The sequence below is a fragment of the Dromiciops gliroides genome, chromosome 3 (assembly GCF_019393635.1).
Source record: "Dromiciops gliroides isolate mDroGli1 chromosome 3, mDroGli1.pri, whole genome shotgun sequence".
Lineage (NCBI taxonomy): Eukaryota > Metazoa > Chordata > Mammalia > Microbiotheria > Microbiotheriidae > Dromiciops > Dromiciops gliroides.
This window is the reverse complement of record NC_057863.1, coordinates 669,308,724-669,322,020: the sequence shown is the minus strand read 5'-3', so window position 1 is coordinate 669,322,020 and position 13,297 is coordinate 669,308,724. Positions and strand designations below refer to the sequence as shown.

At 42.5% G+C, this 13,297-nt stretch overlaps 1 pseudogene and 1 gene segment (V, D, J or C); both read left to right on the top strand.

Annotated features, from left to right (window-relative positions):
• The first annotated feature begins 909 nt into the window (after positions 1–909).
• On the top strand, positions 910–4,363 carry LOC122746873. The segment is given in 3 exon segments: positions 910–945; positions 1,851–2,395; positions 2,519–4,363. Coding segments are annotated over 2 exon segments (393 nt in total).
• A 2,140-nt stretch (positions 4,364–6,503) lies between these two features.
• On the top strand, positions 6,504–9,170 carry LOC122748488 (annotated as a pseudogene).
• Positions 9,171–13,297: the final 4,127 nt, after the last annotated feature.

Here is a 13,297-nt window from a genome sequence, read left to right as displayed (position 1 = left end):
AAACAAGATCAGAGAACGTGGCTACAAATTGTTTTAGAGACAGACAAAACCCCCATAATACCAATTTAATTTTGTCCCCAAAAGAAATAGAACATGATGATGTGGAGACTCCCCTCCTAAGAAGGAAGCTCAGACACTCCCCCTTTCTGACTGTATATAAGGTGTTTTTGTCCACTGGTTACAGAGTGTTATCAGTTTCAGTAGTATGATACAGAAGCAAGGGCAGTTTAACAATTTCAGTTATAACACATATGGAGGAAATACTGAAGCATCATAAGATTTCAGGATTCCAAAAAAGGGTTTGGCAAGGATGAGGACGCCCAGATGTTATCATAAGATGGGGACTGACTATCCTGAGAGGAAAGAAGTGACTAGGTAGGGTCTTTTATCTGATAGCCATCTGGGTTCAGTTTGGAGTTCAGTTGAAGGACATTTTGCTCCTATTAATCTATTAATCCAGGGTTTCATAAAAAATACTTTTGGATAATAAAGTACCTCCATCAAATGCAGGTGATCCACACATTCATATTAACAAGGTTCAGGGCCACTTCTCTGGCTTAGGAGGTTATTTGGATGAAGCCTGTCTCTTGAGATGTTAATATCAATAAAGGCCCTTGTTAAGGGCTAAAATTCTAGCTAAACTGTCTAAAATATCTAATGAGTGGTCGCCAATAAATTATAAGCTTTAGCAAGAGTTCGACTTTTAAGCATTTATTAAGGAGAATAAGAATTTGGTAAAGAGAAAGGCCTACATTCATCTATCTATTAAAGGGAGAGCATGTTTCTAGCTCCGCTCTCCACCAGAGTCCAAAGGCAAGAGCGCAAGACAGAGCGCCAGTCTCTTCCTTCCTCCTTCCACTAGCCCAAGTCACTTCCTGACGCCAAAGAAAAGACTCCTGGTCTTGCCTTCAAAGACCTTCGCTTCATGGGCGGAACTCTTCTACAGTAAGTCTCCAGCAGGTGGCGCCATTCCAATCGTTACACCCTCTAGCGTTCCTAAGGAAAACCAAACTGGAGGAAAAAGGAATTTATTACACCTGCAGTGTTAGTTGAGGCTTCCCAAAGTGACTTGCTTTGCTTTATTTGTGGAAGGAGCCCAACCAGTTCTGGCTCTGGTTATCTTTTGGCATGTAAATCTCATCTCCCAATTAGCCTGTGCTGCCCCCCCCCCCAATATGTAGCCTTGAAGAGTAATTCCCTGAAGTTTATCTCTGTAAAACTTTGTTTCTCCTTCCCAGGTTAATGTGTGAGATTCCGCCTCCCGTGTGAAGGTGGTAAAACTGAAATGATTTCTCTGTCCCTCTGACATAATTGAAAACTATGTAAGTTTTCTCAGCTCTGAACCTGTGCTTAGCCCTAATATAACCTAGGTTTCAGCCTCTGGAATCCCTGTGTAGTAATAGTGTTGTTTGACAGCAATGACCTACCACAGGAACTCAGTGGGCTTATTTTTTAGCTGCCAGTGGTATAAGAGAATGACCTGGGGCTAAATTAGGATGTTAGGATAACTCAGAAGAAGCTCCTCCTTTGAGAAGCAGAACCAAAGATGACCAGAAGTCAGGACGGACACAGGGGAGATACAATTCTATAGCAGGAAAGTCAGTTAGGCCTGGCTACTACCTGAGCTAGGAGGCAGAGATAACTTTAGAGGTCAGGACTAGCATTCTCCTTGACTCTTGGGCATCTTTCCCCACCCCACTCCCAAAAGGAACTTTCCATTTTCAGGTGGTCACCTCACCTAGCCTGTATAAAAGCTTTGGCCTTCCTTCTGTTTGGGGAGGAAGATGTTTTCAAGCCCTGTCCTCCCTGGGCTTGAAGTCTTTGACTTCTGTCTCTGTCCCTTTCTCTAGTGCCCAGTAAAGGACCATTTTAATGCTAACTGGACTGTGTTCGAGAGTGTAATTCTTTGCGAAGGAATACTTAAAGACCTCCAGTCCAGAGAGCCTCCTGCTATCCTATCCATGGTGTTTCCTCATTGGAATCAGGTGGCTTTGGGGGATGGCTCCAGCAGGGGGAGCTGTGGGACCACTGTGGGTGAGTCATGGTGGGCTTGCTCTCAGCTGAGAAATCACCCCACCATATCCAGACTGGTCAGAAGGAGCTATGGGCTCATGGATGCTTGAGATCCCAGCAAGTGTTTCCTCTCCTGGCCCAGTGGGGTAACTGCAGTGTCCCACCCACTACATACTTAAGACTCTACCTAGCAAAGTCCCCTGGTTCAAAGTCCCTTTAATGGCTGAGAAATATTTGCATGAAGCCACCTTCCATCCTCCCAGGCTGGGGTGGAGATAAGAGGGCCTGGTAGGAGCCCAGCCCCAACCCTGGGGCCGCCGGCAGCAGAGCATCTCCACCATGGCCTTGACTCCCGTCCTCATCTTCCTCACTCTCTGCAAAGGTTGGGAGACATGCCGAAGGGGAGCTAGAGTGGTGATGCTGGGGCACTGGGCATGAAGCAGGGGGCTTTGGCAGCAGTGACTGTCTCTATACCTGACATTTGTGTCTGTCTTGTTGGTTTCAGGGCTCAGTTCTCAGGCCGTGGTGACTCAGGAGCCATCTCTGACTGCAATACCAGGAGGAACGGTCACCCTGACCTGCAGCTCCAGCACAGGGGCGGTCACCTCTGGGCACTATCCCTACTGGTTCCAGCAGAAATCTGGGCAGAGTCCCAGGACACTCATCTATAATACCAACAATCTTGTATCAGGTGTCCCTGCCCGGTTCTCAGGGTCCCTTCTTGGGGACAAAGCTGCCCTCACCATCAAGGGGGCCCAGCCTGAGGACGAGGCTGACTATTACTGTGCCTTGTGGTATAGCAGTGCTCAGCACAGTGAGAGACTCAGATGGGGAACCGAGACAAAAACCTCCTGAGGCGGTGCCTGTTCCCAGCTGTAGAGGTTACCACATGTCCATGTATTCCCAGCTTCTGAGCTTGATTTCTCCACGCTCACTCGCCTTCCTATGACTATTTGATAGCTTGGTACTAGCAGTGGGTCCCCACAGGTGTGGGACACAAGCTATTCTACTCCCAGCCCTTCCAGCCCCAGCACCTGTGGTGGTCTCCTTGCCCAACCCAGTGGGTCAGGTCCCTCCAAAATACAATTGCTGCAACTCCTTTCCCTAATATCTTGGCGTAGATGCTCTTTCCTTTTTCATCGTGTATATATGGGTGCTGAGGATCTTAAAAGTGCCTCAATATGAGGCAAATGCCATTGCTTATAAGAGCTATAAACTCAAGAACGTTTACTCCAAACCGTGTGAGGCACCGTCCTGGGTGGGCAAGATTGCCAAAGATTTACAGTTAAGAGACCTTAGAGGATGGGGATGTCACAGACATCACTGGCACATCCGTGTGGTTCAATGATGGAAAACCCTAAACCAGCAGTCTTGGGTTCAGATCCTGCTTCTGACACCACCTGGGAGAACTTGATGGAGAACGTTGACCATGCCCCCCACCCCACTCTGTTTCTTCACCTATAAAATAAGGGGGTTGGCCTCCATGTCCTCTGAAATCCCCATTGAGCTATAAATCGATGATGCCATAAACCAGAATGGTCAACCATGAGAATCACACTTGATGTTTACAACACTTAGCCATAGGGTCTCATAAAAAGGAGGCACCAGAAAACTTCGTGGAGAAAACGATGGGAGGCAGAGGAGGATCAGGACGTAGGAAAAGGGCGATTGCCTCAGGAGAGGCCGAGTGCTTTGGGTTGCATCTGGCCCTCAGGTCCAGTGTCAAGACCCTGAGTTCAGTTTCCTCGAGTCCTTCTTTTCTAAACTCTTCCTATGACATTGTGCCTTGAATAGGGGCCAGCCCAGGTCTGCTTCCATACTCTGCAGGTGGGTGGGTCCTTTCTTCTCTCCGGAATCTGCCTTCCCAGCCGTGAATCACCGGGAGGAGTGTAGAGGGTGCAAGGAGGCTCTTCCCTTCTGCAGTCAGCCAGCCAGTTGATGAGGAGAGTATCTTACCCCAAGCCCTGCTCACAATTTGTATGTTTCCTCCTTCCCCTTCATTTCCCAGTGAGAATATTTCTTCTAGGGACAGCTATTCGGGACAGTGGATAAAGGGGAAGACTCGAATTCAAAGCCTTCCTCACTCATGTACTTCATGATCTCAGATGGGTCACCTGATCACTTTAAGACTCAGTTTCCTCATCTGTAAAATGCTACTTCATGGGGTTGTCCCAAGGATCAGAGATGATTCGATCCATGTAAATGACTTTGCAGACCTCAAGGTGTTACGTAATCCGTAGTGTGATTAGTGTTACTATTGCTTGTCCAAGATCCAGAGTGACTCACCGTCAGTGTTCTGCTTCATCTGTTACTGGCAAGCCCAAAGGATCTGTGGTAAGAATTAGAGAACTCTCCGTGGGCAGCTTTTAACGGACCCCCCCCCCCCCACCTTGGGGAAGGAAAGATTGAACGCTCCCTGAAGGGAGGCAGAGGCTGCTTCCGGGACTCAGCCTTTTTTGTGCTTGGCCCTTGTGGTGGTGCGTGTTACCTGTTCTGGCAGCTCCAGCAACCGTAGACTTTCGGGTTAGGCGAGTTAATTACGGAAAACCCTAAATTCCTTTGAACTCGCTTAATTGGAAATGGTCTGGGTATCGAATAGGTTAAGCTTAGGGTTAAGAATATTTATCTGTATTTCTATTTTCCTATTTCCTTATCTTTGATTTTTATTAGTTTCACCTTTGTTGTGCAATTAATTCCCAAGTAATAAAATCTGATCCTTTTGTGAACTGGGAGAAATATCTAAAAAGGGCAGTTCAGAGGGGAGGGTGAACCTAAACAGTCCCTCATATTTCAGGGACCCCAATATTAAGGCGAGTCACCCAAATACTCTCCGCCTATCAAATTTTGGCCCTCAACAGATCTGACTTCCTGTATAAACAAGTGATAATTCCAACCTCAAGTCACAACGTTTCCAGGTCCCGCAGGTTAAAGAAGGGTCACGCACGGGGAATATATTAATAGAGGTAAGTTAGGAGGTTGATGCAATTGGAAATAGTGTCATTTGGGAGGCAGGTAACTGATAGAAGGGGAAGCTGTGTGGTGAAGTAGATACAGTGCCTGGAGTCAGGAAGACCTGAGTTCAAATCCAATCTCAGACACTATTAGCTGGGTGACCCTGTGGGCAAGTCACTTCGCCCTGTTGGCCTCAGTTTCCTCATTTGTAAAATGAGCTGGAGAAGGAAATGGCAAAGCCCTCCAGTATCTCTGCCCAAAAAGCCTCAAGTGGGGTCACAGAGTCGGACGTGACTGAAAGTGACTGAGCGACAACAAACTGAAGGAGTGGTGTATTGCCTCCCTCATTAAGTAAAGAGGAGTGGAACAAGATCGGCCAATGGGAGCACCATCCTCAGTTTATCCTCTATCTTTTGCCAGACCATATTGGGTAGGGTTGGGAGGTATACTTCTACTATGTAATGGTCCTTGATCTCCCCTTAGAGTGTGCCCAGGATCCTGACAGCTTTCCTGAGATGCCTCTCCTGTGAAGGTGGGTACCTTCCTTCAGCTGATTTTCTGACTTGTCTTGTGGTATGTTCCCTCCCCGTTAGACCAAGAGCTCCTTGAGAACAGACTATCGCTTCCTTTTCTTTACATCTCCGGTGCTTAGAGCAATGCCCGGCGCAGAGCCATCACTTGAGTGATGTTTGCTTACTGAGCGCCTATTTCCACTTCGCTGACCGGGAGCTGAGAGACTATAATGGTTTATGTCAGCACCTTGAGAGAATTTTAACTGCAACCTCAGGGCTTCCGTCCTTCTGAGACTCCCAGACCGTCTAGTGTGATGGAAGATTATCTCAGTGAGCCAGCTGAGAGATCCAGGATGAGTAAGCACCGGGCCAGGGGTTCCATTTAGATTCTGGAAGACATAGTGATTTTACTCTAGGATTTAGTTCAATAAGTATCGAACACTTATTTTGTGCCGGGCACTGTGCTAAGGACTGGGGATACAAGAGAGTCCCCTTAAGGAACTTACAAGCTCATGGGGAAGGCAGTTGTTCAGTTATGTCTAAGTCTTCAAGACCCCAAATTGGGGTTTTCTTAGCAAAGATACTGGAGTGGTTTGCCATTTCTTTCTTTAGCTTAGTTTACAGCTGAGGAAAATAAGGCAAACGGGGTTAAGGGATTTGCTCAGGGTCATCTAACTAGTAAGTATCTGGTTGGATTTGAATTCAGGTCTTCCTGACTCCAGGCCTGGTGCTCTGTTCACTGTACCACCTAGCTGCCCAAAGGAAGATAGTACAAAAAAGGAATCTGAAAAGGGGGTGCTATCTGGGAATTCCTGCCACAGGGACATGATGTTTGAAGAATTGAAACTAAGCAGGGCTGCTGTGGAAAATAGAGAATTACCTGGAAAGATATGAGACCCATATAAAGGATGGTTTGGAGAGGAATTTACTGGGCCACCCTCCAGTCCTCCAGTTGAGAGAGAAGCAACTGAGGGAGCTGAGCAGGTGTTGGGTTGTTCTTCCTTTTGGTAGAGAACCAATAGCGTCATGAAGTGGTGTCTAGACTTGCACATGAATTGGACTGAAGCGAGGCAGAGCTGCACAGAGTCAGCAGCCTCACTCTTCCAGTCATCAGAGTCTAGCGGCAGGACAAAGGTCAGGAGAGGGGCAGTGGCCCAGGGTGCAGTGCATGACCTGCGCCCACTTCAGCCAAGTGTTCTCATGCGACCATTCTGCCAGGAGAAGCTTTCACCTGCTTGGGGTAGACACCCCCCTAACTCATCGAAGTGTCTGAGGCCTGGTTACCCTCTGCCTGGCTTGCTGCTGCTATCCAAAGCTAAGTCAAACGGCACAGTGATGAGATTTCGGGTGGTCAGCTTATTCTGGGGCTGGCAGGATGTTCAGCGGGGTCAAAAATATGTTGACTTTCTAGGGAGTGTTAACCTTGGTTATATAGGGCTAACCCTCATTACTTTTTTTTTTTTTAGTGAGGCAATTGGGGTTAAGTGACTTGCCCAGGGTCACATAGCTAGTGTTAAATGTCTGAGGCCGGATTCGAACTCAGGTACTCCTGACTCCAGGGCTAGTGCTCTATCCACTGCGCCATCTAGCTGCCCCCTAACCCTCAGTACTTTGAATCCATTCCCCTCCTAGATTTTGTCTCTGGTTTGTAGTCTCACTTGGACCAGAGACTGCTAGAAGGGCTGGTTGGGGGCCTTGGGGAGGGGGCAGGAAGTGGCTCTGACTTAAGCAGGGCGAGCCTAGCTAGGAGGAGAAGGACAATGAGCTGCTAGACTTAGTTAGTCTGCTAGGGAGGGTGTCTGGAGCCTGGAGGCTGCAGTGCCCAGTGCCCAGGACCTAGAGGACGCTAAGGCCGGCCAGAGGAAGCTAGAGTCCATGAGCCCAATCCCCCGGCTTCTGGTCCACATGGAGAGCCTGCTGAAGCCCTAAGAGTGGCAAAACCTTGCTACAATGGATTTTTGGTATTTTTGCTTTATTTAATTTGCAAATTCATGGAATTCATCAAATCTTCTCCTGGTGGAGTTCTTGATTTTGTCATGGGAAAACTGGATCTTGAATACCCAATTAAAAAACATGATCCAATCAGAGTTGAAAGTAAAAAGTTCTCATTTGGCACTAGGGGATTTGGTCAGGAGAAGAAATCTAAACTTCAACTCCCCAAGCAAAGGAGAAGATGATAACTTTATAGGGAATAGATGGGGGGGGGGCTTGGAACTGAAAAGTTACAGCTGTTTGGGAGTGGGGATGCTACCTATAGGGGAGTGAGACGTATGGAACAGTAAATATGTCACATTCCTAATTTGAGGTTATTGTTACTAGCTGGTTCTAGTCAGGTAGCAAGCACATCTGGCTCCCAGTTAGGCTCCTGTTATAAATTTCAAGGCGCCTAATTTTCTGGGTACCCTTGACACTTCTGCTTCCTTATCTTTTTGACTAACCACTCTCTGGTTCATTAACTGCTTTGCTTTTCCAAGGGAAGAGTATCCTTCTAACTGACCCCAGCAAGTCGATCAAATGTTGTTTTGTTTTTTTTTCTTACAGTCAGAGCATCCTCTAAATGGATCCAGGCCTACTAGGGCTGCCACTACAATTTAAATGAAGTTGCAACAAGATCGGGAGGACAGAAATGAAGAGTATATAATATCACCAATGTATTAGATGGAATGGGCCTTATTCATAAAAGATCTAAGAACCATATTCAATGGATTGGATCTGGACTTGGTGGTATTGGATTAAAAATACCTCAACAAAAGAAGATAAGGGATTAATTTACTGATTTAACAGCGATGGAAAAAGCTTTGAAAGAGTTAATTAAGGATTATGCTCAGCAGCTGTTTGAACGAACAGATGGCAAAGAAAATGAAAGATTAGTTAGTTTATGTTCCCTATCAAGATATCCATAGCAGTCAACCTTTCTACAAACAGGTTGTTATTGCAGTCAAGGCTCCAGAAGAAACCAAATTCGAAGTGCCAACTTCCCAAGAAGACTGTATAACAGTATACAGGCAGAGCACAAAGGGACTCACTGGTGTTTATTTGTGTGAAGTGGAACAAGATAACAAAAGTAAGAAAATGCTTGAAGCAATGAGCACTACAGTTCCTCCTGACTAAGAAGGATGTCTACAGAAGAGCGAATCAAAGGGAAACACCTCCTGAATGGTCTTGAACATGAATACTCTGGAATGATTTCAGTGATTTTTGTCAACTTGACAATTCCTCTGTGGTGACACTCGATTTTCAGTTTGGACTTAGGAAAAAAAATCAGCTGGTGAAGAGTCCTGTGCCCAGTTTGACGTTAACATTAAGGCCCAAAGTTTTAGTAGTTCTCACGTATACAGTTATATCAACTCATTGTGGAAAATGGCTTATTTTATAAACAATTATGAAAGTGCGATTTGGCATTTACTTAAGTGAAGGAAGGACTTTCCGTATTGAAAAAAAGTTCCATGAAAACAATCTTTTAGAGGGCAAGTTTGTTACTATGAAAACATTCGAACTAATCTGAAATTGAAGAACACATATGTCATTAACTCTTTTCTTTAAAACGCAGAAAATGTACCAAGTGAAATTATACTTTACATCATGTGAGTCCTGTTTGCACTGCATGCAGTTAGCTGTTTAAATAGTAAAGGGGTACACAATAAATTTAAATGTGAATACTCCTGTATATATTTGTATAATGTTTAGATAACTCATGAAAAATGTGAAGCACTCATACAGTTTTCACTTTGAACAGCAAAAAATAAAATGTCAATATGAAAAGTAAAAAAAAAAAAAAGAATTGGACCAGATTGGAATGAGAGAGCCAGGTTTGAGTACAGTGACTCACACATTCTGAGAAAGCTCTTCTTATAATAGGCTTTACTGAAACAACCAATTGAAGGGCAGCTCTGGTTTGCTGCAAGTGGGAGGAAAGTTAACAGCACAGTGTCCATTTCACTATTGGGGAGTGTGAAAAGCAAGAGGCAACTAGTGCTGAGGGTAGCCACCCAACACTCCTGGCCCCCAAAGGGGAAATCCATGCAAAGCAGTTTCCCTGCATCACAGGCCAGTTTTGAAGTTCCATCAATGCCTGCTTTTATCCCTGGGGACTTGTGAAGCTCATTGATGCTCAACTCAGCCCAGGCTGGCAGAGAGCAGCACATCCACTGAACTGGGACAATGCTCCAGACCCCCATTCCCCTTTCACAATCATTTCCCTCTCTTTTTGCTTCTGTCTTTTTCTTGCTTGTCTTTTATTCTGTACTGCAATTCCCTTCAAAGTGTGAGATAGGAATCATTTGGACCCCATCTCTATTCCAATCAGTATTAATCATTTTGATATTTTACACAGATCATAAAGGTAAAATTAGATAAGACAAGTTCCTATAGTGGGCCTTAATCCAGCATTCACTACTTGTGTACCAGTTATGAAGCTCACTTGGGCAACCCCAAGAATACTGACAAAGATCTCCCCATCCTTTTTTGCTCAGATTCCAAGTCCAAACCCAGTATAGGTGGGATGATTCTTTTTTACCTTTGGACTACTCTTGTCCAACAGGAGCAGATAACTATCTTATGACCACTTAGTCCCTGGAGACGACTGTTCCCTTGCCCATCTTCTGACCAATTAGTTTGTGGAGATATCCTGTGCTTCACCCAACCCGTGGCCCCATTGGTGATATGACATTTTTTGACTGATGCATCATTTTTGGCCCTCAAAACAAGGTCTATCAACCAAGGGGGGTTTTGTATTTTGCTTTCCCTCTCCAGATATAGAACCTGGTACCAAATCCTATATAAACAGGTTCCTAAGGACCAGGGGCATCTCAGAATGTGGGGAAGATCTGAGGTCCACTTCATTAGAGGGGGGCTATAGACCCTTTAATATAGTGCTGTTGGCTTGAGCTCTACCTCTGTGGATTTTCTTGCAGATTGGACAGTTTTGGACCCCATAAAAGTCATCAGGTTGAGGATTAGATTTGTAAATGGCACTTGCTGGTTGGCCACATTTGTAGTGAGATTGGATGCCACCTCTTAGATCTGGTGGTAACACTGAGAGATTATGGAATTTGGCTATAATATGCCGGGGAGTTTTCATTTTGGAATCTCTTTCAGAAGGTGAGTAGTGGATTCTTTCAGTTCCCATTTTCCCCACTGGTTCTAGAATATTAGGGCAGTTTTTCTTAATAATTCCCTGAAAGATGATATCTAGTTTTTCTTTCGATCATGGAATTCAAGAAATCCAATAATTTAAAAATTATCTCTCCTGGATCTGTTTTGCAGGTTAGTTGTTTTTCTAATAAGATATTTCACATTGTCTTCAATTTTTTTCATTCTTTTGATTTTGTTTATTTTTTTTGATGTCTCATAGAGTCATTAGCTTCTACTTGCTCAATGCCATTTTTTAAGGAATTATTTTAAATGGAATTTCTCTTTCTTTTGCTGCTAGATGTTGTTGGTAATACATAGAAATGATGATGATTTATGTGGGTTTATTTTATATTCTGTAATGTTGCTGAAGTTATTTCAATTAATTTTTTATTTGATTTTCTAGGATTCTCTAAGTATACCATCATATCATCTGCAAACAGTGATACTTTTATTTCCTCATTGCCTATTGTAATTCCTTCTGTTTCTTTTTCTTCTCATTGCTATAGCTAGCATCTAAAAACAGTACTTAAATTTTTCCATTACATGTAAAAACAAACTTTAACATTTCTTATTTTTTAAAAAAAGTTTTGAGTTATCTCCCTCTCCATACTCTCCCTCGACTCCCCGCCTAATGGTAAGCTACTAGATACATGTGCAATCATGGAAAATATCTTGTATTAGTTATTTTGTGCAATAAGACACAAAGAAAAAAGAAAGAGGAAAAGAAAGAAAGGAAGGAAAGAAAGAAAAATAGTATGCTTCTGCTGGTATTCAGATAATATCAGTTCTTTTTCTGGAGCTGGATAGCATTTTTCATCTTGAGTCCTTAGGGATTATCTTGGTTCATTGAGAATATGTAGCTAGCTTGGTTCTGTTGAGAATATGTAGCTAGCATTTTTAGTACAATATTGAATAATAGTGTTGACAAGTGGCATCATTCACCCTTGATCTTATTGGAAAGGCCTCTAGTTTGTCTCCATTACAGACAATGCTTGGTGATGGTTTGAAATACTACTTATCATTTTAAGCAAAGCTCTATTTATTTCTTTACCTTCTAATGTTTTTAATAGAAATGAGTGTTGCATTTTGCCAAAAACTTTTTCTGCATCTGTTGACATGATAATTTTGTTGTTTTTATTATCGGTATGGCCAATTATTCTGATAGTTTTCCTAATATTGAAACAAACTGAATTCCTAGTATAAATATCACTTGGTCACAGTGTTTGATCTTTGTGAGATATTGTTGCAATTTCCTTGCTTGTACTTTATCTAAAAAACTTGCATCAACATTCATTAGGGAAATTGGTCTATAGCTTTCTTTGGTTTTGCTCTTTCTGGTTTAGGTATCACCACCATATTTATGTCATAAAAGAAATTTGGTAGGACTCCTTCTTTGCCTATTTTCCCAAATAATTTATATAGTATTGGAATTAATTGTTCTTTATATGTTTGGTAGAATTTACTTGTGAGTCCATCTGGCTCTGGGTATTATTTCTTATTTTTTCTAAGATGGGGCTATTTAAATATTCTATTTTCTTTTCTCTTAATCTGAGCAATTTATATTTTTGCAACTATTCATCCATTTTGCTTAGATTGTTAGATCTATTGGCATATAATTTGGCAAAATAACTCATAATAATTGATTTAATTCCCTCTTCATTGTTGGTAAATTCACTCTTTAATTTTTGGCATTGGTTTTCTTCTTTTTTTACAAATGAAATTAACCAGTGGTTTATCTATTTTGTTGTTTTTTCCCCAGAAAAATCAACTCCTAGTTTTATTAGTTCAGTGATTTTCTTTTAATTTTATTAACCTCTCCTTCAATTTTCAGGATTTTAATTTGGTTTTTAATTAGGGATTTAAAAAAATTTATTCTTTTTCTAGTTTCTTTAGTTGCATGGCCAACCCATCTATCTGTTCTTTCTCTATTTTATCGATGTAAGTGTTTAGAGATATAAATTTCCCCTTAAGTAATGCTTTGGCTTCATCCCATAAATTTTTGTATGTTGTCTCATTGTTTTTATGATTTGTTCTTTGACACATCTATTCTTTAGGATTAGATTATTTAGTTTCCATTTAATTTTTTCTTTTTTTTCCTTTCTTTTTTTTGCAGGGCAATGAGGGTTAAGTGACTTGTCCAGGGTCACGTAGCTAGTAAGTGTCAAATGTCTGACACCAGATTTGAACTGAGGTCCTCCTGAATCCAGGCCTGGTGCTTTATCCATTGTGCTACCTAGATGCCCCCCTGCACTTAATTTTTTAATCTATCTTTCCATTGGGCCTTTATTGAATGTAATTATTATTGCAGTGTGATCTGAAAAGGATGCATTTAATATTTCTGCTTTTTTGCATTTGGTTGTGAGGTTTTTATGTCCTAACACACAGTTAATTTTTGTGTATTGATGAGAAAAAGGTATATTCCTTTCTCTTTTCATTCAGTTTGCTCCACATGTCTATTATATTTAACTTTTCTAAAATTCTATTAATTTCTTTAAGTTCTTTCTTTCTTTTTTGGTTAGATCTGTCTAGTTCTTAGAGGGGAGAATTGTGGTCCCTTGTTAAGATAGTTTTACTGTCTATTTCCTCCTGTAACTCATTTAACTTTTCTGTTAAGAATTTGGATGCTACTATAAACAATTTGGAGAGCAAGGAATAGTTTGTATGTCATATCGATGGACAAGGGAAGA